A 25,299-nucleotide genomic window follows, 5' to 3' on the forward strand; every position below is an offset into this window, starting at 1 on the left:
CTTTCATCAGTGAGTCTGATGTTAGCTGTGGGCCCTTTACATATGGTCTTTATTATGGTTGAGGTAGTTCCTTTGTTCCTAGTCTGTTGAATGTTCTTATCATGAAAGGGTATTGAATTTTATCAAATAATTTTTCTATATCAATGGAAATTATTGTGTGGCTTTGTCCATCATTCTGTTAATATGGTGTATTACATTGATTAATTTTTGTATGTTGAACCATCCTTGCATGCTAGGAATAAATCCCACTTGGTCATGCTGCATCAGTTTTTAATGTGTTGTTGAGTTTCTTTTGCTAGTATTTTGTTGAGGATTTTTGCATCAATATTCATCAGGGATATTGGTCTTGGTTTTCTTTTCTTGTGGTATATTTGTATGATTTTGATATCAGGGCTGCCTCCATAAAATGAATATTGAAGTATTCCCTTCTCTAACTTTTTGAAAGAGTTTTGGGAAGGACTGGTATTAATTCTTCTTTAAATGTTTAGTAGAATTCTCCAGTGAAGTTATCTGGTCCTAGACTTGCCTTTGTTGAGAGGTTTTTGATTACTGATTCTATCTCCTTACTAGTTATAGATCTGTTCAGATTTTTTAATTTATAATTCAGTATTAATAGGTTGTATGTTTATAAAAATTTACCCATTTCTTCTAGGTTATTCAATTCATTGGTGTAAAAAAGTTCATAGTCTCTCTTATGATTCTTACTATTTTTATGGCATCAGTTGCAATGTCTCCTCTTTCATTTCTGGTATTTATTGCTTGAATATTCTATTTTTGTTCGTCTAGCTAAGGGTTTGTCAATTTTGTTGATCTTTTAAAAAAACCAACCTTAGTTTCTTTGATTTTTTTCTATTGTTTTTCTATTCTCTATTTAGTTTATTTCTGTTGTAATCTTTTTTTTTTTCATTCATGCTGTATCTTTGGGTTTAGCCTGTTCTTCTAGCTCCTTGAGATATAAAATTATGTTGTTGATTTGAGATATCTATTCTTCTTTATTTTTATTTTATTTTATTATTTTTTAAATATTTATTTATTTATTTGCTGTATCAGGTCTTAGTTGCGGTGTGCGGGCTCTAGAGTACCCAGGCTCATTAGCTGAGGCATGGGCTTAGTTGTCCTGTAGCATGTGGGTTCTCAGTTCCCTGACCAGAGATCGAACCGGCATCCCCTGCATTGCAAGACCGATTCTTAACCACTGGACTACCAGGAAAGTCTCCTCTTCTTTTTTAATGAAGGCATTTACCACTAGATACTTCCCTCTTAATAATGCTTTTCCTGCATCCTATAATTTTTGGTATATTGTGTTTCTGTTTCCATTTGTCTCAAGATATTTTCTAATTTCCCTTGTGATTTCTTCTTTGACCCATTAATTTTTCAATAGCATACTGTTTAATTTGCACATATTTGTGAATTTCCCAGTTTTCCTCCTGTTACTGATTTTTAGTTTCATACCATCATGATTAGAAAAGGTATTTGGTATGATTTCAATCTTGAATTTGTTAGGACTTGTTTTGTGGCCTAACATGATCTATCCTGGAGAATTTTTGTGTGTGCTTGAGAATAATGTACATTCTGCTATTATAGAGTGTTCTACATATAACTATGAGGTCCAGTTCATTTATGATGTTTTTCAAATCCTCTGTTTCCTTATTGACCTTTGGTGTGGTTGATCTATACATTATTGAAACTGGGGTATTGAAATCTCCTATTATTATTGTCCTGCTTTCTATTTCTCCCTTCAATCAATGTTTGCTTCATATATTTTGGTGCTCTGCTGTTAGGTGCATATATATTTATAATTGTTATATCTTCCTAGAGAACTGATCCTCTTTATCATTATATAATGTCCTTCTTTGTCTCTTGGAACAGTTGTTGACTTAAGTTATACTTTGTCTAATATAAGTATGGTCACCCCTGCTCTCTTGTGGTTACCATTTGCATGGAATATCTTTTTCATTTTCAGCTTATATATATCCTTACATCTAAAATGAGTCTCCTGTAGACAGCATATAGTTGGCCCTGTTTTTTATCCATTTAGTAACTCTATGTTTTTTGATCAGAGTGTTTAATCCATTTACATTTAAAGTAATTACTAACAGGGAAGGACTTACTATTGCCATTTCATTGTTTTCTGTATGTCTTGCAGTTGTTCTGTCCCTCTTTTCCTTACTTGCTGCCTTCCTTTGTTTTGTTGAAAAAAAATTTTTTTTTTGGTGGGGATATGCTTTGATTCCCTTCTCATTTTCCTTTGTGCAACTTCTATAGGTATTTTCTTTGTTGTTACCATGGGGATTACATTAAATATCTTATGGTTAAAGCAATCTATTTTATTTTTTAAATTTTTTTAACTTTTTCTTAAATTGAGATGTAGCTGATGTACAATATTATATAAATTACAGCTGTACACAATTTTTAAAGGTTATACTCCATTTATAGTTATTATAAAATATTGGCTATATTCCCTGTGTTGTACAATACATCCTTGTAGCTTATTTATTTTATATATAATAGTTTGTACCTCTCTATCTTGACTCTCCACCTTCCCTCTCCTCACTGGTAACTACTAGTTTGTTCTCTATATCTGGGGAGTCTGTTTCCTTTTTGTTATAGTCACTAGTTTGTCTGATATTTTAGATTCCACTTATAAGTGATATCATACAGTATTTGTCTTTCTCTGTCTGATTTATTTCACTTGGCACAATGCCCTCCAGGTCCATTCATGTTGCAAATGGCAAAATTTTGTTTTTTTGTGGCTGAGTAGTATTCCATTGTATACATATATACCATCTATTTTAAACTGATAACTTCAGTTGCAGAAAAAAAGTTACTGCTTTATATCTCCTCCCTCTGCTTTATGTTTTTGATGTCGTAAGTTACACCTTTTTAATATTTTGTATCCATTAACATAGTTTTACAGTTATCGTTATTTTTTTCTGATTTTATATTTTAAGTTTTATAAAAGAAATAAAAGTAATTTATGCACCACCGTTACATATTACATGGTTTTGTATTTGTTTACATATCTACTTTTACCACAGAATTTTGTATCTTGGGATGCTCCTGTGTTGCTGTCTAGAGTCCTTTTGTTTCAACTTGAAAAACTCCCTTTAACAATTCTTACAGCAAGTCTAGTGGTGATGAACTCCCTCAGCTTTTGTTCATCTGGGAAGGTCTTAATTTCTCCTTCCTGCCACAGACAGTTGGCAGAATATTATCATCTTGGTTGGCAGGTTTTTACTTTTAGCACTTTGAATATATCATCCCACTCCCTTCTGGCCTTAATGTTTCTGCTGAGTAATCCACTTATAATCTTATGGGAGCTTCCTTGAATGTGATGAGTTGTTTTTTCTTGCTGTTGTCAACATTCTCTGTCTTTGACTTTTTTTCCCCCTCCAACCTCTTGTCTTTGACTTTTGACAGTTTGATTATAACATGTCTCAGAATGGGCCTTTTTGGCTCATCCTAGTGAAAGTTCTTTAAGCTTCTTTAATTTGGATGTCCAATTCCTTCCTCAGATTTGACAAGCTCTTTGCCCTTTTCTTTCTCTCTTCTCCTTCTAGGACTCCCACAATGCATATAATTGGTCCACTTGATGGTGTCCCATTAGTTCTTAGGCTTAATTTACTTTTCTTTATTCTTTTTTCTTTACATTCCCCTAATTTAATAATTTCAAATAACATGTCTTCAAGTTAACTGCTTGATCAAGTCTACTGTTGAACTCTTCCAGTGAATTTTTCAATTCAATCATTGTATTCTTCAGCTCCAGAATATCCATTTGGTTGTTTCTCAATAATTTCTATCTCTTTGTTGATAGTCCCATTTTGTTCATGCATGATTTTTCTGATTTTGTTTAGTTGTTTATCTGTATTCTACTGCAGTGCATTGAGCTTCTTTAGAATGACTATTTTGAGTTCTCTGCCAGGTAATTCATAGCCCTCCATTTCTTTAGGGTAGGTTTGTCGAGATTATTTTTATTCCTTTGATTGGGCCACGTTATCCTGTTTCTTTGTGTGCCTTATTATTTCTTTCTGTTTTGTGAACTTGAAGAAACAGTCACCTCTCCCAGCCTTTACAGACTGGCTTTGTACAGGAGAAGACTTTCACAATCAACCTGGCTAGAGAACCTGTGGGTCCTTCAAACATTTTCTGGGGATGCATCTTCTCTGGGCCTAGGCACATAATTTCCCAGTTAGAGCTTTGCCAGTTTCTTTTTCAGGAGTTTATAATCTCTTCCTCCCTCTAGTGTTTATCTGTGGTACCACAGGTTCTCTGATGCTGCAACAAGCCACTAAGCTCTTTTGTTCTCTCCAGCCCCCCAGGCATCCAAAGTATGCTGGTTCTGTTACTGCCTCAAGTCAGGGGAGACAGAAACTAATCACTAGGGTAGCCCCTTTAAAAGTTGTAACATTGTATGCACATTCCACTCTTCTCCCCACCCCCACCCCAAAAGAGAAGCTGTGAGTTGGGTACTTTGTCCTAATCATGCTGACCTGAGCCAACCTGTCTGTGGCACTGCCAGTTCTCTGTTGCTGCAAAGAGCAGCTGAGCTCTCTTTAACTCTCCATGGTCTCCAGCAATTGAAAGTATCCCGATTCCCTGTCAGTGGTCAGAGTCAGGAAGGACAGATAGCAGTCCCTCAGGTAGCCCCCCAAAAGTTAGAACACTGGACACATTCCAGTCTTTCCCTCCCAAGGGGGATACTTCAAGCTGGACTTTTCCTCCCAATCCTCCCAAGCCAGGCCAGCTTAGGGGAGGGGCTACTGTGGTTGATATGAAATGGCTTTCTTACCCGTTTCGATATGGCTATGCTTGACTTTGAGTTTGCCAGGGGTATTGTGACTTTTTAATTGATTTCTGAAGTCTCATAAAGTCTCTTTGGGTCATACACTATTTTTAAGTTAGTGTCTCTGTGGAGGAACAGGACTAGGGCTTCCTATTCTATCTTGCTGACATCACTCCTAAAGAATTTTTTAAATGTTTATTATTTATTCAGTTTTCCTCTTTTGGTAACGACCTGCTTATATAGCTTGTCCATTTCCATACTGGAGTGTTTGCCTCTTTATGAGTGATTTGCAGGAGGCATTTCTATAGTTTGCATACTAGTCCTTTGTCTGTTTTACAAGTTGCAAATATCTTCTACGTCTGGCTGCTCTTTTCTATTTGTTAACAGCTTTTTGGTTTTGTTTTTATTTATTCTTAGCTGAATTTTAAGAAATCAACTTTACCTACATTGGGAGTTTGGTGTGGGGTGTATGTACACATTGCATCTTATTGATTTTTGAAGTCCCCTTCAGTAATTTTTAACTCTATTATTTAAAAGATCCATTATTCAACATTCACCTCAAGGCTAAATCAAAGTCTTTACCTGACGTGTAAATGATGGTAAGTGCTTTCCATGCACCCTACGGGCTCTTCTTATTACTTTTTAAGGTATACTTTATATACCACAAAATGCACCTATTTGAAATGTACAATTCAAAGATTTTTAACAAATTACTGACTTGGACAACCATCATCATCATCATCATCCACTTTCAGGACACTTCCATCACTTCAAGATCTTTTGTGCTCATCTGCAGGAAATCCCTGTATCTACCTCTAGTCCCAGGCAACAACTAATCTACTTTCTGTCTCTATAGTATGATTTGTCTATTCTGGACATTCTGTAAGCATGGAATCATACAATATGTGGTCTTTCATGACTGGCTTCTTTCACTAAGCATTATGTTTTTGAAGTTCACACATATTATAGCATGAATCAGGAGACTGTTCCTTTTTTACTGAGGAATAGTATTCTATTGTATGGACATACTATATTTTGTTTATCCATTCATGAGTTGATGGATATTTGGGCTACTTCCATTTTTTGTCTACTATGAATAATGCCACTTTGAACATTCATATACAAGCATTTGTGTACTTATTAGCCATTTGTATATATATTTTTGGTGACATGTATTCCAATCTTTTGCCTATTTCACAACAGGGTTATCTGTCTTCTTATTACTGGGATCTTTGTATATTCTGGGTATGAGCCCTTTATCAGATGTATGATTTAAAAATACTTTCTCACAGTCTATGACCTGTCTTTTCATTTTTTAAACAGTGGTAAAAGATAATTTTTTATTTGTTTATGCATTCACTTGCAGATGGTCCTTTGGACTGTTTCTGGTTTTGAACTATTACAAATAAAGCAGCTATGAATATATAGAAATATTTGTGAATACTTACATTTTCATTTGTCATGACAATACTCAAGAGTGGAATTGGTGGGCTCAGTGGTAAGTGTATGTTTAACTTTATAGTAAACCGCCGCACTGTTTACCAAAGTAGTCACCCCACTTCACATTCTTAAAAACAGTGTCTGAGAAATCCAGTAGTTCCATATCCTTTCCAACACATAATGTGAGTGTTTTAAATTTTAGTCATTTGAGGGAGTGTATAGTGGTATCACATTTGTTTTTTTTTTCTTGTTTAATTTTTTTTTTATTGTGGTAAAACACACATAATAGTTATCATTTTAACCGTTTATAAGTGGTAACCATTCCATGGTATTAAATACATTCACCTTCTGTCACCACAGTCTATACCCAAAGTTTTAATCATCCCCAACATTAACTATGTACCTATGAAACAATAATTCCATTCCCTCAAGCCCCTGATAACCTCTATTCTGTTTCCTACCTCTGTGACTTTGCTTATTCTAGGTACCTTATATAAGTGGAATCATAGAATATTTGTCCTTCTGTGGCTGGCTTATTTCACAAAGCATGATGTTTCCAAGGTCCATCCGCGTTCTTGCATATGTAAAAATTGTTTTCCTTTTTATGACTGAATAGTATTCTTTTATATTTATATACCACATTTTGTTTATCTGTTCACCTGTTGATGGGCATTTGGTTGTTTCCACCTTTTGGCTATTGTGAACAATGCTGCTATGAACATTGGTTTACAGGTATCTGTTCAAATCCCTGCTTTCAATTTTTTGGAATATATACCAAAGAGTGGAATTGCTAGGACTTATGGAAATTCTACGCTTAACTTTTTGAGGAACTGCCAAACTGTTTTCCACAAGGGCTGCACCATTTTAAATTCTCATCAGCAATGTATAAGGGTTTTACTTTCTCTACATCCTTGCCAACATTTGTCATTTTCCATTTTGTTTGTTCGTTTTTTAAATTATAGCCATCCTACTAGGTATGTTGTGGTATACCACTGTGATTTTAATTTGCATTTCCATAATTGGTAATTTTAAACATTTTTTAATGTGCTTATTGGATAGTTGTACATCTTTGGAGGAGTGTCTAGTCAAGTCTCTTACCCATTTTTGAACTGAGTTTTTTCTTATTGTTGAGGTTTAGGAGTTCTTTATATAGTCTGGATATTAGTCCCTTATCCGATATATCATTCCCAAATGTTTTCACTCACTTAGTAGGTGTTGTCTTAATATTAATGAAATCCAATTTATCTACTTTTGCTTTGTTTCTTCTGCTTTTGGTGTCATATTCCAAAAATCCCTGCCAAATCTAATGTCATGAAGATTTTCTCCAGTGTTTTCATATAAGAGTTTCATAGTTTATTTTAAGGTGTTAAATGCAAAGGATTCCTAAAGGCTGAGGGCAAAGACCATGTCTGATAGAGCTTTAATTGCCAATAGCTTTACCAAAAAAAAAGCCACAAATTTCTTTGGCCCCCAGATTCTCTTAATGAGTTGTTAAAAATGAAATGCTCACCAATAAAAACAACTTTGAATTCCTTCATATAGTGAAGAAACATTTTGTAATATGATTAATTGACTTTTAATTTGTCTGAATCTGTTTGATTTGTTTAGTCTAGATTTTGGAATATTATGTTTCTTAAAACAGGTTATTTGTGTACATCAAATATCTATTGCCTTGTAAATATTCTGATCGTGTATGTGTGTGTCTGAACGATACACACTCACACTGAGCTGCACACTTCTTCCTTTTGTGTTCCATACTGCATATGTGGGGCTTTTTACTCAATGGGTGCCCAAGAGTCATTGCATGATCTACTTACTGACCTGAGAGTTGAGAGAACAGTAATTAAAATAAGAAAATTTGTAAAATTTACCAATTTGCCATGTATCCCCTGAAAATAATCTCTCCACATAGAATACAACCATAACTATGAACATGCATTTCCTAAGAATTATAAAATTTTTCTCTCATAACCAAACTGATACATTTTGAAACTTGAGAATAGGGATGTTTAGTTTAACACCTACCGCCTTTGAGTGTTAAATCCATTAAGATGATTCTCTCTGAGTTCAGACACTAATGATAAAACCATCTGTAAAACAAAATCAGTTGCAGGTTAACTCACGCTGCAAACAGGATTACATCAGTTCTATTTTTCTTGATGTGAGTGATATTTCCGTTGAGATTCCCTACTCTCTTCCCCCACCAATCCTTTCCTTGTCTTACTTTGTCAAAGCAGTGCCAAGTCACATTTACTAATAACTTGGATTTTATATTTAATGTCTGTTACTCCATATTCTGATGTAAGCAAATGAGTAATAGACAAGTCATTGATTTCCCCCAAATTAAAACCAAACCTGTTAAAAATAAAACCATGTTAGAGTTAGCTTACTTTTTTTCTTTCTTAACTTAGTTCTTTATTCTTTTAAAATGCTATTCATGTATAAAGCTTCCAAAAGACAGGAATAGTTAATAAACATTAAAAAGCTCATAACATTTTTTAGAAGAGCTATGTTAAGACCATAAGTTAAAATTTCTTGAATTTGGCTAAAATTTAAGGTAGATGAAATCACAGCTTTAATACTAAGATGTAAATATATAATACTATTTACAAGATTGTTATTTATTGAATATTTTGCTTTAACATAAAATTCCTATCAGGTTATTTTTAAATACGAAATTTGTCCAACAGTAAAAGGCTGTGTTTATATTGGTTAAGGAAATCTTTCCTCCCAAAAATCTTTGAGAGAATAAATGAGATGTATGTGTTAAGGGACAGAGAGGTTGGTTGATTTAGAATAACATCTCCTGGTTTCCTTCTTCTTTCTCATAATCTCCCATCTCACATTTTTTCCTTACATGGCCATAAGTCTGCCCAAGGTAAGAAGAGATAAACATAGAAAAGTTAAACATCTCTCCTGGAGGAGTGAAATATTTCCGTTTACCTTTTTTGCAGATGGTACATTAAGCAATGAAAATTTCAATACTAATAAATTAAAAATACTCACATTTTTAAGTAAACCAGGATAGTAATCTGTGGGTGCATACCCAAGAACTTGAGTAAAAAGATCAACTTCTTTTATATCAAATCTGAATGTGGAAAGTATATGAGATAACAACCCCTAAAAAACATAAACAGAAAGAGAAAAAGGTCTTAAAAATGAATGTAAGTCCCCATTATATATAATGCCTAGAATCTGGGTCATTTGTAAATGGGGTGGTCTCTATTAAACAAATAATCTTAATTTGTCCAAATAACCCAGGTCACTTTGATTCAGATATAAAGAAGAAATAAGTTAGTGATAAAATTATTACATTAAGTAAATTTAAACAAATACTAACAGTGAAAAAAATGTATAACTAATGAACAGTGCTTTAACCATATTAAAAATGTGATCTTTACTGTTTTCAAACTCAGTAAAATATTTTTATCAGAGTAGAGATGATAATTTAATACATAACAAGGAACACACCACAAATCACAAAGGAAAGATTACGCAATAAATGGTGCCAGGAAAACTATTTGAAAAAAATTAGATTCTCACCTTACGTTATTCATCAAAATATACTTGAATTTACTGTAAATTAAAGAGATCAATGTAAAACTGAAATAAAATAATAAACAAGAAGAAAATACAAGTACTTTTCACATGTCTGAATGGGGAAGAACTTTGTAAACTGAAAATCAAGGGAGCAAATCACTGATTGTTCTAAATTAAAAAACAAAAAAACTCTTGTGTTTTCCAGCAAATAATATAAGCACAAAACTATGAAGAATATTAACAACAAATAATACAGACATATGTAATCAAATTAGTGTGCAAAATACCATATGACAAATACTAAGAGCATAAAAAAGGAGTATGAACAGATAATTCCTAAAACAAAACACAAATGCCCAAGAAACACATGGATAAATGTTTAGCCTCATAATCAAAAAGGCAAATTTAAATATCAACATAACATTTTCCACTAAATGAATTAAAGAGTTTTAAAGACATGAATACCTAATACTAATCTGGGTTGTCTGAAACAGGTACTCTGTGTGAGCTTTTGGAAAAATACAAATGGGATCCACACATCACTGCTACTGTGAACTGCACGAAGGCACCTATAGAGTGTAAGCAAGTATAACACAAACCATACCCACCCCCAAGCTTGGACTGCCAGGGCTATGTCTGCCTAGATGTTTGTAACATGAAGACACCTTATAGGTTGGTAGAGGCCTACTTTATAGAAAACAACTTGAGAATGTACATTAAAGGTTTTAAAAGCATTCAGAACTTTTAACATACATTTAAGGAAATAAACCCAAATATCATGATGGGGATTATGCTCAAAGATGTTCACTACAGTGTTATTTCTCATAGTAAAAAATGTCTAACAGCAGGGAACGATTAATTTATAATACCCTCAATACCACGGCTCACTGTAAGCCATTAAAATGCTTATAAAGAATTTATGACAGCATTTTAAATGGTTATAATGTTAAATGAAGAAAGGAAGATGCAAAATTGTATATACAGAAATGATCTTATCAATATAAAAACAATCCAGACATGGGAATGAAAAAATAATGGAAGAAAATATCAGCAAATGTTAACAGTCTCTGGGATGGTGCTAGTATGGGTTTATATCTTTTTTCTTCTTTCTACTTCAGTACACATTCCAGTTTTGTATATTTGTTTGTACTACTTTTTAATCAGGAAAAATATCTTTACTTTTTGAAAAGTGTTATTTGGAAATATTTTATGTTTTAACAACAGCTTTATTGAGATATAATTCTTATACATAAAATTCACCCCTTTAAGTGTATAAAACCCAGTGGTTTTTAGTATACTCATTAGCCAGATGACAGTCATTTTAATTCTTTTTTTAAAGTCTTGTACTGCATTTTGTGAGTACACATTACAAGATAAAATGAATTTGTATAAATGTGTGTGAGTTCATACACAAATACTTAAGGCAATCAAATCTAGGGAAGAGGCTATGCATCACTTCAGTCACGGGTAGGCCCCACGACGCTGGGGCAACAAACACACCAGATAACACAAAAGGGCACATATCACTAATCCATCATGTCACTCTTTTCAAATCTATCATAAACTATTTCACATATTCAGAAGATATAAAATGACAAATTTTGCCCACCATGTAACTTAATAAAGCATTAGAAACACCAAGGAAGACTTCTGTGCCATCTCTCCTTTTCCCCACCACAATTCTACAGCAGTCCTTCTCCCCGGGGAAAAATCTACCCCAATCTGGTGTGTACCCTTTCGTGTAGATCATGGTACTTTCTCCCTGTGAGCTCAGACTTGCCTCAGTATCCTCAAAACAGAACTCCAGGCAACACTACTAAGTAATAGAGATTGAAACCTACTGTCCTTACATGAGATCCCATCTACTGTTTTCAAATTATAAGAGTTTATAGCAAGCTAACAAAGTAACTTTGAAATATTACTACTCAGTAGAAGATATTCATGATTTAAACAACAACAAAAAAAGGCCCAGCCACATGCATAATGTGATTCACAAAAAATGAAACAACTGGAGAGGGAGAAAAACAGGAAATTTACAGAGTTAAAGTGAACTTTTTAATAAGGTATAAGATAATGAAAAGGCTCCTTCTAGAGTTAAGAAAAGTCTGGATGGAAGCTGCCTGCATGTATTGGCCTTTTTTTCCTTTCAGTTCAAAGCCGTCCTTTATAAATACAGAAAGCAAACAGGAGCTGACAATAGCCCCAGGAGAGTTCATCTCCCAGTTATTTTCAAACACTAAGTGCAATCTGGGTGAGATCAAGCAGTTGTGGTTAGGTTGGCAGAGCCAGGAGAAGTAAATTACAGCCAGTGTACCATCCTTTGAGAGGTGGTGTTTACTGGTGGATTCTGCTTAGCTCACCACAGCAAGGAGCACACATGGTGCTCTCAGCAAGTGTGACCTGACTCCCTGTGTGGGGTGCAATGTAGGTGTTCTGGTGAAGGAAAGTCCAGGCTTGGCCAACCATATGCCGCATCCATGTGGAGATGCCCACACCAGACCAGGCAGGGGGAGGGAGGAAGCTCAGTTTCCTTATTTAGAAACGAGGCAGCCAATGGTTCAGAGTCAGGAGCAGTGTGGGTTTTTCACAGAGGAGGTCAGTCTGATGTTAGATGGAGGGAGGGCAGCACTGGAAGTGCTTAACTTTCTGCTACCAGACTTTTGGCATTCTATTTAACAAACATTTAAAGCACTTACATGCTGGGAGCTGTTCTATCGATATCAACTCATTTAATCCCCACAGCCTATGGGGTAAGTGCTACTACTAAATGTGTTATAGATGAGGAAACTGAGACACACTGAAAGTAAGTAACATGCCCAAGGCTGGTTACCTACTCTGTGGCCAAACCTTGTAGGGAATCTCCCTGTATGCATTCTCCATGAAGCAGCTAGAATAGTTTAACAATGCAAATCTGATTGGTATTCAGCTTAAGACTCCCAATAACTCTTATGGTGAAGCCCAAACTTCTCTCCAAAGGATGAACCTGGCCCCACTGGTTTTGCAGTCCTTGCCTAGGGCTGACTTTCCCGCACTAGCTTGTTTGGGGCCCTGAAGGCTCTTTGGTCCCCCAAGATTTTAGTATGTTCTAGTCCATTTACCTGGTTAAGTGTTGCCTCTTGAGGGAATTCTAACAATTATAACAACCAAAGTTTTTTGAGTGCTTACTATGTGTGAAGCACTGGGCTACATTCTCTAAGTATGGCATATCACTTAAAGTCCCATAAATTCAGTTTTAAATACAATTCAATTAAGCAAAGTTTCAATTAAGCCACCTAGAAACCGGTGGCTGCCATCATAATTCACTTGATTGACTTTTAAAAATTAAAGCATGAAGTACTACAGACCCAGTTGAGACAGAAAGTAGCACAGTGTATGAACAATAGAAGAAAACCAGTTTCAAGCCAGTAACAGTTAAGGGTCAGCTAAGATTGTAGGTCTTAAGGAAAACCATGTAAAGGCTTTCCCTTGTAATCCAGTGCTGCTCAGAAGCACTCACATGCTGGGTGCTGGACCAAGGCATGGAGGCTATCTCCCCAAAACTGCATGGGTTACTCCGGTAGCTGAGCCAATGAAAGTTAAAAAAAAAATCTAGGACACTCAATAGATTCAGAGGGTGCAATCAGGGACTGTAAATAATTCCTGAGTAATGTTTAAAATAGCCATAAACAGTTCCCTCGATAGTATTCACAACACCTGCATTATACAAGCTGACTATAATGCTTAAGGTCTTGGAAAGACGAAAATAACTTAACTGGCAGACCTCTCTTGGCTTAAATTCCCAAAATGATATGGTTAGAAACTGATTTTTTAAAAAATCAAATGCTATAAAGATTAGTTCCCCACCCTACCTCTTGCTCTGTTTAAAAAATAAAAAGAAAAACAACCCTATACCTTAATACTCAGTGTTGGCAAGGATGTGGTAAGGGGCACTCCATTGTTGATGGATGCACAATATTTTTTTAAATAAATAAATTTATTTTTTATTTACTTATTTATTTTTGGCTGCATTGGGTCTTCGTTGCTGCGTGTGGGTTTTCTCTAGTTGCGACGAGTGGGGGCTACTCTTCCGTTGTGGTGTGCGGGCTTCTCATTGAGGTGGCTTCTCTTGCTGCGGAGCCCAGGCTCTAGGGCACGCGGGCTTCAGTAGTTGTGGCACATGGGCTTAGTTGCTCCACGGCATATGGGATATTCCCAGACCAGGGCTCGAACCCCTGTCCCCTTCACTGGTAGGTGGATTCTTAACCACTGCGCCACCAGGGAAGTCCTGGGAGCACAAATTTGTAAAGCCTTCCTGGGAAGTCACTTGATAATATGTAACCAAAGCATTGAAATTCATATCCTTTTATCCAGTAATTTGATTTCCAAAAATATATCCTAAGGAAAGATTTAGGTTCATGACAGTATTACTTATAACAGTGAAAAACTAGAAGCAACCAAAGCACCCAACAACATTGGATTGGTTGAATCCATCATGGTTTATCCAACAGCATGAATCACATTGTAAAAAAGATATTTAATAACATAGGAAAAGACAATGTAACATTAATTTGAAAATCAAGGTGTAAAAACTGTATATTCAATGTGATATTAATTTTGTATGCAAAAAAATACTAGGAAGAAACATGACAAACAGTTAACATATATTATTTCTGGGAGTGATTTAAAATTTCTTCTTTATACTACTTGTATTTCCAAACTTTCTACAATTACCATATCTTACTTTTTATCATAAAAAAAGTTTTGTAAAATGCAATTACGCGCTTTAACTTATGTGTTTTTTCTCATAATTCCCTAATCACAAATTGCTATGAAGGGACACAAGAGTTTTATCCCTGGATGAAATGAGCATAAGTCCTAGAAACAACATACTGAGGCCTGGCTATGGTTGCATAACTTCAAAACAGACACCTTAAACTTTAGACCTCCAAATCTCTCTTTTAAAGTAAACTTAAAAATTGATAAGCAATTCTCATCGCTAAGAATAATTTTTCTTACTGCCACCTAGTGGCAAACTTCTAAAGAAAAAACCATTAAAGATTCTGTAGGCACTGGCCCTTGGACAAAAATTAATTCCTACAGTCACATGATAATTGACTCATTTTAAAATGCTGACAAAACAATCTTGGAAATCTTCTACTCCAACCCCGTCATTTTACTTATGAGGAAGTGAGCTTCTAAATACATAAATCATTATCTACAAAAAGATGTGTATGTATATGCATAGGCTCCGATTTGAAAGGCATAAAGAAAACATGCAAATGCAACACGCTGACTAGTGATCTAAAATCCCTCAAGCGTGGAAAGTGCAGGAACCAACACAGCTGTGCATAAAACATTTTAAGCCCAATTTTGATTCATGTATGAGTTTGAAGAACTCTGCTAATGTTTGAAAAGCCACCTAAAACTGCTTATACCATGAAAGTGAACTTTTGAGAAGAAAAGTTTTAAATAAATCAGGGGAAAATCCATTTCCCTTGTTTTCAGGTGTTCTTTCTTGTCCTAGTCTCATTGTATCTGCTCTGTCTTGTAACAGGCAGCACATTCACAGGCGGGTTAGTAAAGCTGGAGCTATGAGGCTGTGGTTTGGCACAGGGTACGGGTGTGGAAGAAGGGCTGTGGTTTATGCTCAGGCAAAGGGTTAGGAGAGCCAAATTGTGGTCAATACTCTTGAACTGAGACACAGCACATATTTTATACTTCTCCAAACAATTTCTTCATCTGATCATTAAAGTCCTTTAGAATTTCCACCACTTTGGTCTCTACTACATCTATCTCTTTACACATAATATAAATAAACTTTTGTAAACAAGGATCCCTTATTCATTCATTCATTCATCAACAAACATATATTAAGTATGATCTGCATTCAAGCCACTCTACTGGGGTTATTGTGATAAGTCCCCTACAAACTGATGAAGGGAGATAGAGATGGAAATATCCATAATACAAGACAGAATGCACTAAGTGCTATAATGAAGGGGTAAGACAATCACTGTGGAAACAGAGGAAGTAATGATTAATTCTAACTGTAGGGTTTCAGAGTACTCCCAGAGATGATGACTTCTGAGCTGATTCTGACAGCTAGGGAAGGAGAGAACGAGAGAGGAGAAGGAGGTACAGGAAAGAGAGGGTATGTAATGTTGGCTGCGCTAGACAGAGAAAAATGACTAGAGGGATTAGAGAAGGGCGGTGGAAAAGCGGCCATGGTGTGTGGGCAAAAACATGGGAAATGTTCGTGTAACCCCTACTACTCCAATCCTTCACTGGATTCCTAAGCATAGCCTCCCCTACAGGGCCTCAGCCTACCTGGTCAAACTTACTTCTCCCGAGGAGGGACCTTCAAGATGGTGGAGGAGTAAGACGTGGAGATCACCTTCCTCCCCACAAATACATCAATAATACATCTACATGTGGAACAACTACTGAGCACCTACTGAACGCTGGCAGAAAACCTCAGACTTCCCAAAAGGCAAGAAATTCCCCATATACCTGGGTAGGGCAAAAAGGAAAACAGAGACAAAAGAATAGGGACGGGACCTGCACCAGTGGGAGACAGCTGTGAAGGAGGAAAAGTTTCCACACACTAGGAAGCCCCTTCACTGGCAGAGATGGGGAGTGGGTGGGGGGGAAGCTTTGGGGCCACGGAGGAGAGCGCAGCAACAGGGGTGTCGAGGGCAAAGCGGAGAGATTCTCGCACAGAGGATCGGTGCCGACCAGCACTCACCAGCCCGAGAGGCTTGTCTGCTCACCCGCCGGGACGGGTCGGGGCTGGGAGCTGAGGCTCAGGCTTCGGAGGTCAGACCCCAGGGAGAGGACTGGGGTTGGCTGCGTGAACACAGCCTGAAGGGGGCTAGTGTGCCACAGCTAGCCGGAAGGGAGTCTGGGGAAAAGTCTGGAGCTCCCTAAGAGGCAAGAGACCATTGTTTTGTGGTGCGCAAGGAGAGGGGATTCAGAGCACCGCCTAAACGAGGTCCAGAGATGGGCGCGAGCCGTGGCTATCAGCACGGACACCAGAGACAGGCATGACACTAAGGCTGATGCTGCAGCCACCAAGAAGCCTGTGTGCAAGCACAGGTCACTATCCACACCTCCTCTCCCAGGAGTCTGTACAGCCCGCCACTGCCAGAGTCCCGCGATCCAGGGACAACTTCCCTGGAAGAACACATGGTATGCCTCAGGCTGTTGCAACGTCAGGCTGGCCTCTGCCGCCACAGGCTCAGCCCGCATTCCGTACCCCTCCCTCCCCACAGCCTGAGTGAGCCAGAGGCCCCTAATCAGCTGCTACTTTAAGCCCCTCCTGCCTGGGCAGGAACAGACGCCCTCAGGCGACCTACACGCACAGGTGGGGCCCATCCAAAGCTGAACCCCAGGAGTTGTGCGAACAAAGAAGAGAAAGGGAAATCTCTCCCAGCAGCCTCAGGAGCAGCAGATTAAATCTCCACAATCAACTTGATGTACCCTGCATCTGTGGAATACCTGAAGAGACAACGAACCATCCCAAAATTAAGGTGGTTGACTTTGGGAGCAACTGCAGACTTGGGGTTTGCTTTCTGCATCTAATTTTGTTTCTGGTGTTATGGTTATTTTAGTTTAGTATTTAGAGCTTATTATCATTGGAAGATTTGTTTATTGATTTGGTTGCTCTCTTCCTTTTTTTTATATACATATATATTTTCCTTTTTCTCTTTTTGTGAGTGTGTATCTGTATGCTTCTTTTTGTGATTTTGTCTGTATAGCTTTGCTTTTACCATTTGTCCTAGGGTTCTGTCTGTCAGTTTTTTATTATTTTTTTTAAAGTATACAGTGTGCTCTTCTTATTTACTTATTTTTGGCTGCACTGGATCTTTGTTGCTGCGTGTGGGCCTTCTCCAGTTGCAGCGAGTGGGGGCTGCTCTTCGTTGCGGTGTGTGGGCTTCTCATTGCGGTGCGCGGGCTTCTCATTGTAGTAGCTTCTCTGGTTGCAGAGCACGGGCTCCAGGGGCAGGGGCTTCAATAGCTGAGGCACGCGGGCTCAGTAATTTTGGCTCATGGGCTCTAGAGCGCAGGCTCAGTAGTTGTGGAGCATGGGCCTAGCTGCTCCAAGGCATGTGGGATCTTCCCGGACCAGGGCTTGAACCCGTGTACCCTGGATTGGCAGGCAGATTCTTAACCACTGCGCCACCAGGGAAGCCCAGCACTCTTTCATATGTTTGCAAATTTCTTTCCTATATGGCTTGAAAGAAGACAGCTGGATTCTTGTATTTACTGCTGCATTTAATTTGTTGCAATATTTTTTTTTGGTTGAACTACATGGAGAGTCTAGCCCCACATAGATATGTAGTTTTCAAAGGCAGGAGTATTATAATAGCTTCTTCACACAATTACACATATTCTTCTTTGATACTACACCAAAATTTATCAAGCACTGCTCACCCTTTTTCCTGCAAGCCTATCTAGGAATGCAGGTAAAGCTGCCTGCCATAGGTCTAGGGGGTGACGGGTGGTCTCTACCATGAGAAGGGCTGAAATTATCCACAATTTACTGGCCAAGCCTTACCCTGAAAGCTGAAAGTCCTCAAAGAAACTTTTACCTTTAGTCCTAGGGTTCTGTCTATCCGATTTTTTCTGTTTTTTTTTGTTTTTTGTTTTTGTTTTTTGTATAGTTTTTAGCACTTGTTATCATTGGTGGATTTGTTTTTTGGTTTGGTTGTTCTTTCCTTTTTTTTTATTACTTTCTTTTTTTTATTTTTAATATTTTTTTAATTTTTTATTTTAATAAAACAAGACCCGTATATATGCTGTCTACAAGAGACCCACTTCACACCTACGGACACACACAGACTGAAAGTGAGGGGATGGAAAAAGATATTCCATGCAAATGGAAATCAAAAGAAAGCTGGTGTAGCAACTCTCATATCAGACAAAATAGACTTTAAAATAAAGGCTATTACAAGAGACAAAGAAGGACACTACATAATGATCAAGGGATCAACCCAAGAAGAAGATATACAACAACTGTAAATATTTATGTACCCAACATAGGAGCACCTCAATACATAAGGCAAATGCTAACAGCCATAAAAGGGGAAATTGACAGTAACACAATAATAGTAGGGGACTTAAACAACCCATTTTCACCAATGGACAGATCATCTAAAATGAAAATAAATAAGGAAACACAAGCTTTAAATGATACATTAAAAAAGATGGACTTAATTAATACTTATAGGACATTCCATCCAAAAACAACAGAATACACCTTCTTCTCAAGTGCTCTTGGAACATTCTCCAGGATAGATCATATCTTGGGTCACAAATCAAGCCTCGGTAAATTTAAGAAAACTGAAATCATATCAAGTATCTTTTCCGACCACAACGCTATGAGACTAGGTATCAATTACAGGAAAAAATCTGTAAAAAATATACACACATGGAGGCTAAACAATACACTACTAAATAACCAAGAGATCACTGAAGAAATCAAAGAGGAAATCAAAAAATACCTAGCAACAAATGACAATGAAAACACGATGACACAAAACCTATGGGATGCAGCAAAAGCAGTTCTAAGAGGGAAGTTTATAGAAATACAATCCCACCTCAAGAAACAAGAAACATTTCAAACAGACAACCTAACCTTACACCTAAAGCAATTAGAGAAAGAAGAACAAAAAAACACCCAAAGTTAGCAGAAGGAAAGAAATCATAGAGATCAGATCAGAAATAAATGAAAAAGAAATGAAGGAAATGATACCAAAGATCAATAAAACTAAAAGCTGGCTCTTTGAGAAGATAAACAAAATTGATAAACCATTAGCCAGACTCATCAAGAAAAAAAGGGAGAAGACTGAAATCAATAGAATTAGAAATGAAAAAGGAGAAGTAACAACTGACACTGCAGAAATACAAAGGATCATGAGAGATTACTACAAGCAACTCTATGCCAATAAAATGGACAACCTGGAAGAAACGGACAAATTCTTAGAAAAGCACAACCTTCCAAGACTGAACCAGGAAGAAATAGAAAATATAAACAGACCAATCACAAGCACTGAAATTGAAACTGTGATTAAAAATCTTCCAACAAACAGAAGTCCAGGACCAGATGGCTTCACAGGCAAATTCTATCAAACATTTAGAGAAGAGCTAACACCTATCCTTCTCAAACTCTTCCAAAATATAGCAGAGGGAGGAACACTCCTAAACTCATTCTACGAGGCCACCATCACCCTGATACCAAAAGCAGACAAAGATGTCACAAAAAAAGAAAACTACAGGCCAATATCACTGATGAACATAGATGCAAAAATCCTCAACAAAATACTAGCAAACAGAATCCAACAGCACATTAAAGGGATCATACACCATGATCAAGTGGGGTTTATCCCAGGAATGCAAGGATTCTTCAATAGACGCAAATCAATCAATGTGATACACCACATTAATAAATTGAAGGAGAAAAACCATACGATCATCTCAACAGATGCAGAAAAAGCTTTCAACAAAATTCAACACCCATTTATGATAAAAACCACCCAGAAAGTAGGCATAAAGGGAACTTTCCTCAACATAATAAATACCATATGTGACAAACGCACAGCCAGCATTGTTCTGAATGGTGAAAAACTGAAACCATTTCCACTAAGATCAGGAACAAGACAAGGTTGCCCACTCTCACCACTATTATCCAACATAGTTTTGGAAGTTTTAGCCACAGAAATCAGAGAAGAAAAAGAAATAAAAGGAACCCAAATCGGAAAAGGAGAAGTAAAGCTGTCACTGTTTGCAGATGACATGATACTATACATAGATAATCCTAAGGATGCCACTGGAAAAGTACTAGAGCTAATCAATGAATTTGGTAAAGTAACAGGATACAAAATTAATGCACAGAAATCTCTTGCATTCCTATACACTAATGATGAAAAATCTGAAAGAGAAATTAAGGAAACGACTGCAACATAAAGAATAAAATACCTAGGAATAAACCTACCTAAGGAGACAAAAGACCTGTATGCAGAAAACTATAAGACACTGATGAAAGGAATTAAAGATGATACAAAAAAAGGGAGAGATATACCATATTCTTGGATTGGTAGAATCAACATTGTGAAAATGACTATACTACCCAAAGCAATTTACAGATTCAATGCAATCCCTATCAAACTACCAATGGCATTTTCACAGAACTAGAACAAAAAATTTCACAATTTGGATGGAAACACAAAAGACCCTGAATTGCCAAAGCAATCTTGAGAAAGAAAAACGGAGTTGGAGGAATCAGGCTCCCTGACTTCAGACTATACTACAAAGCTACAGTAATCAAGACAGTATGGTACTGGCACAAACACAGAAATATAGATCAATGGAACAGGATAGAAAGCCCAGAGATAAACCCTCACACATATGGTCACCTTATCTTTGATAAAGGAGGCAAGAATATACAATGGAGAAAAGACAGCCTCTTCAATAAGTGGTGCTGGGAAAACTGGACAGCTACATGTAAAAGAATGAAATTAGAACACTCCCTAACACCATACACAAAAATAAACTCAAATTGGATTAAAGACCTAAATGTAAGGCCAGACACTATAAAACTGTTAGGTAAAAACATAGGCAGAACACTCTATGACATAAATCACAGCAAGCTCCTTTTTGACCCGCCTCCTAGAGAAATCGAAATAAAAACAAAAATAAACAAATGGGACCTAATGAAACTTAAAAGCTTTTGCACAGCAAAGGAAACGTATAAACAAGACGAAAAGACAACCCTCAGAATGGGAGGAAATATTTGCAAATGAAGCAACTGACAAAGGATTAATCTCCAAAATATATAAACAGCTCATGCAGCTCAATATCAAAAAAACAACCCAAGCCAAAAATGGGCAGAAGACCTAAATAGACATTTCTCCAAAGAAGATATACAGATGGCCAACAAACACATGAAAGGATGCTCAACAACACTAATCATTAGAGAAATGCAAATCAAAACTACAATGAGGTATCACCTCACACTGGTCAGAACAGCCATCATCAAAAAATCTACAAATAATAAATGCTGGAGAGGGTGTGGTGAAAAGGGAACCCTCTTGCACTGTTGGATGGGAATGTAAATTGATACAGCCACTATGGAGAACAGTATGGAGGTTCCTTAAAAAACTAAAAATAGAACTACCATATGACCCAGCAATCCCACTACTGGGCATATACCCTGAGAACACCATAATTCAAAGAGACATGTACCACAATGTTCACTGCAGCACTATTTGCAATAGCCAGGACATGGAAGGAACCTAAGTGTCCACTGACAGATGAATGCATAAAGAAGATGTGGCACATATATACAATGGAATATTACTCAGCCATAAAAAGAAACGAAATTGAGTAATTTGCAGTGAGGTGGATGGGCCTAGAGACTGTCATACAGAGTGAAGTAAGTCAGAAAGAGAAAAACAAATACTGTATGCTAACACATATATATGGAATCTAAAAAACAAAAAAAAAGGTTCTAAAGAACCTAGGGGCAGGACAGGAATAAAGACGAAGACGTAGAGAATGGACTTGAGGACACAGAGAGAGGGAAGGGTAAGCTGGGACGAAGTGAGAGAGTGGCATGGACATATATACACTACCAAATATAGATAGCTAGTGGGAAGCAGCTGCATAGCACAGGGAGATCACCTCAGTGCTCTGTGTCCCCCTAGAGGGGTGGCATAGTGAGGGTGGGAGGGAGACACAAGAGGGAGGGGATATGGGGATATATGTATACATATAGCTGATTCACTTTGTTATACAGCAGAAACTAACACACCATTGTAATGCAATTATACTCCAATAAAGATGTTAAAAAAAAAAACACAAAAACTTATTTCTCCCAATCTTTCTCTTTGATCCCTGTGATTTGGTAACATCAGACTCCCTGCTGGTCACCAGACTCACCCAGCCCTTTCCCACTGCCATACCATTTCTTTCTCCTGAGAAACCCAACAACCCTCACTCATCTCTAGCTGCCAAAGGTATACCAATCTTTCAAAATCCATCTTTCTCCAAGATTCCTGTTCCAGTTCCCAACAGTATGAGATAGAATTTTCCTGAAATTTCCATGGTATCCTATTTGTATTTCTCTCGCAATGCCTTCCAAGTTCTGCCTTGTAGTTATATTTCCCCATTCTACTCGTTAGCACACAGGCTCTCCAAGGAAAAGACTGTCTTACTAATATTTATATTCTTTAGAGCAACTGTTAACTTGCCCTTGGCATTTCACACACTAGGTGTTCAATAAACCTTAGCTGAATCAAACTCATTAGAATGAATTGCTCATTTACACTCACTGAACAATAAAATTATTGCAGGATTCCTTTGTGACCTCATTACAGTACAAAATGATAAATCTTTTCACAATTTCCTAAGTTTCAGTCCATGAAATACCCACATAATACTGGAAAAAACCATTACATTGCTATGTACTTTTACTTCAAAGAGTTTTACTTAATTTCGTAACACTGACTGGAACCTGGCACATTGATGTGGATGTAATTTCATTGAATAAAACACTGCTTTGGTGCAACTCTGCCTGTGGCAACCTATGAGTATGCCACAGTATTAGAGCACCCAGAAGGGACAGGAGAATCAGTAAGTAGTAAGGACCATCTATGCTGAAAGGGGCACTGGAAAATTACAAAATTATCTCAGATATGCTTAAATAAGAATTATACATTTGAAAAACTTTTTTTCCTTAGCAAACCCAAATAAGAAAACAAACCTTTTATTAGTTCAATCCAATTTATTCAATTATTTTTGGCCCAAAAATTTAATCCTCGAGGTACAGCACAACATGTTTAATCTTCTCTTTTCTCAAGCTTTCACAGAAATATCTGGTGTAGTCAGACCTTGGCCAGCAGAGATGCTGCCATTTTGAATATTTGGCAGGTTCTTTTACCATATGAAATACCTGTGCCCAAACACTGAATTACTCACTTTCTTTTTTATGTTCCCATGACATTTTATGTAAATATCTAATAAAACATTTATATTCTTATCCTGAAATTGTTTGTTTACTTAAGCAATATTAAAATTCCCAAATTACTAAATCACTGGTAAGTGATTTAGATTTTTCTAAATTAGACACCATAGTGAAAATTGTCTAATTTTCTTAATAACACAATCTTAAATTATCATTTCTCCCTGCCAAAAAAGGCAATCTAGTAACTAGACCAACATGTAAGCATCAACTAAATATATTACTTCACTGAAAAAAAAGTTGCCCTCTATAAAGTACTAAAATGGCAAGAAATGCTCTGTGCACAGCACTACATAACAAAACAAGAAAGAAGACAAGTGTTATAAAACTTAAAAAAACACATAGTAAAGACCTGCATAAATGGAGAGATAAATCAATACTATGGTCGTATCAAGAAAAATTCAATGTCATAAAGATGTCAATTCTCTGTCATATAGACTCAATGCAATACCATCAACAACCCTAAATATGTTTTTTAGTGGAACTTCAGAAGCTTTTCTAAAATTTCAATAGAAAAGCAACTGGCCAAGCACAGCACATGCTAAGGGAAGAAGAAAATTATAGAAGTAAACATATAGGGTGACTCCATTTCTATGAAGTTCAAAAACAGGCACACTAAACAAGATGCTGATCAGGGGTACATATACAACGGGCAGAACTACATATTCCTCAAATTACTTCTGGATGCAGGTTCTAAGAAACAAGGAATAAATCAAATGAAATATTTCACACCATCACAACAGCTATTCTGTGCCTGTTAGTCTGACGCACCCATAATTCTGAGACTTCTCAGGAAGGAAATATCATTATTATGATGTAGTTTCACTTCTAAGTCTTCTAAAATCTGAAATCCTTAATATCTGAAATTATAAGGAAGAAGACTTCATTATATAAGATATAATGCATACCCATTGCTGATAAAACTAAAAAAATATAAGATAAAAATTGCTTGAAAACTTATTTAGAATTCTGTTAGTTAAAATTTCTTTAAGCTTCCATGTATTTGTTATTTCTATAAATTAAGAATTAAAATATAGTTCAACATGTAACTGGTACACCCAATACCAGAATAATGTATAATTAAGATCAAGAAGAAATGAATCCTAAACTAAGGTATAGGTTTATTTCTAATGCATTCTTTCTAAAAATCAGACATGTCTAAATTAATTTAAAATCATTTTGAGGGGAAAAAAACCTCATTATTTTCATTACAAATATTTGTGATAATGTATTCTTTAGCAAAGTAATAATGGATGGTTAAACTTTTTAAGGAATGAAGACAGGCTAAGCTTAGGATCTGTACATTATTTCCTTCAAACACAAAATGGCAGTCTGAATAAATTAACCTAAACAATGCCAAAGAAAACAAACAATGCCCAATTCCCAACCTGGAACCCAACAACTTGTTTCCTATAGTTAACGGTCTTGCTTATTAGTCTTACTAGGGCATCATAGGTTCAAACTAATAGATCTACAATTACAAGAGTTCCTTTTATTTCAATACAATATTTCCCTGTTAAATGACTTCCAATTTCAC

The 25,299-nt window shown here is 36.6% G+C and overlaps 1 protein-coding gene across 1 annotated transcript in view; it reads right to left on the reverse strand.

The window, feature by feature from the left end:
* FANCC (FA complementation group C) overlaps positions 1-25,299 on the reverse strand; it is a 277,595-nt gene that overhangs the window by 81,252 nt on the left and 171,044 nt on the right. Inside the window, 2 exon segments of the mRNA XM_061199225.1 lie at positions 8,249-8,313; positions 9,230-9,343. Coding sequence (XP_061055208.1) covers positions 8,249-8,313; positions 9,230-9,343 — 179 coding nt within the window.

Source organism: Eubalaena glacialis, chromosome 9, assembly GCF_028564815.1.
Source record: "Eubalaena glacialis isolate mEubGla1 chromosome 9, mEubGla1.1.hap2.+ XY, whole genome shotgun sequence".
NCBI classification, from domain to species: Eukaryota; Metazoa; Chordata; class Mammalia; order Artiodactyla; family Balaenidae; genus Eubalaena; species Eubalaena glacialis.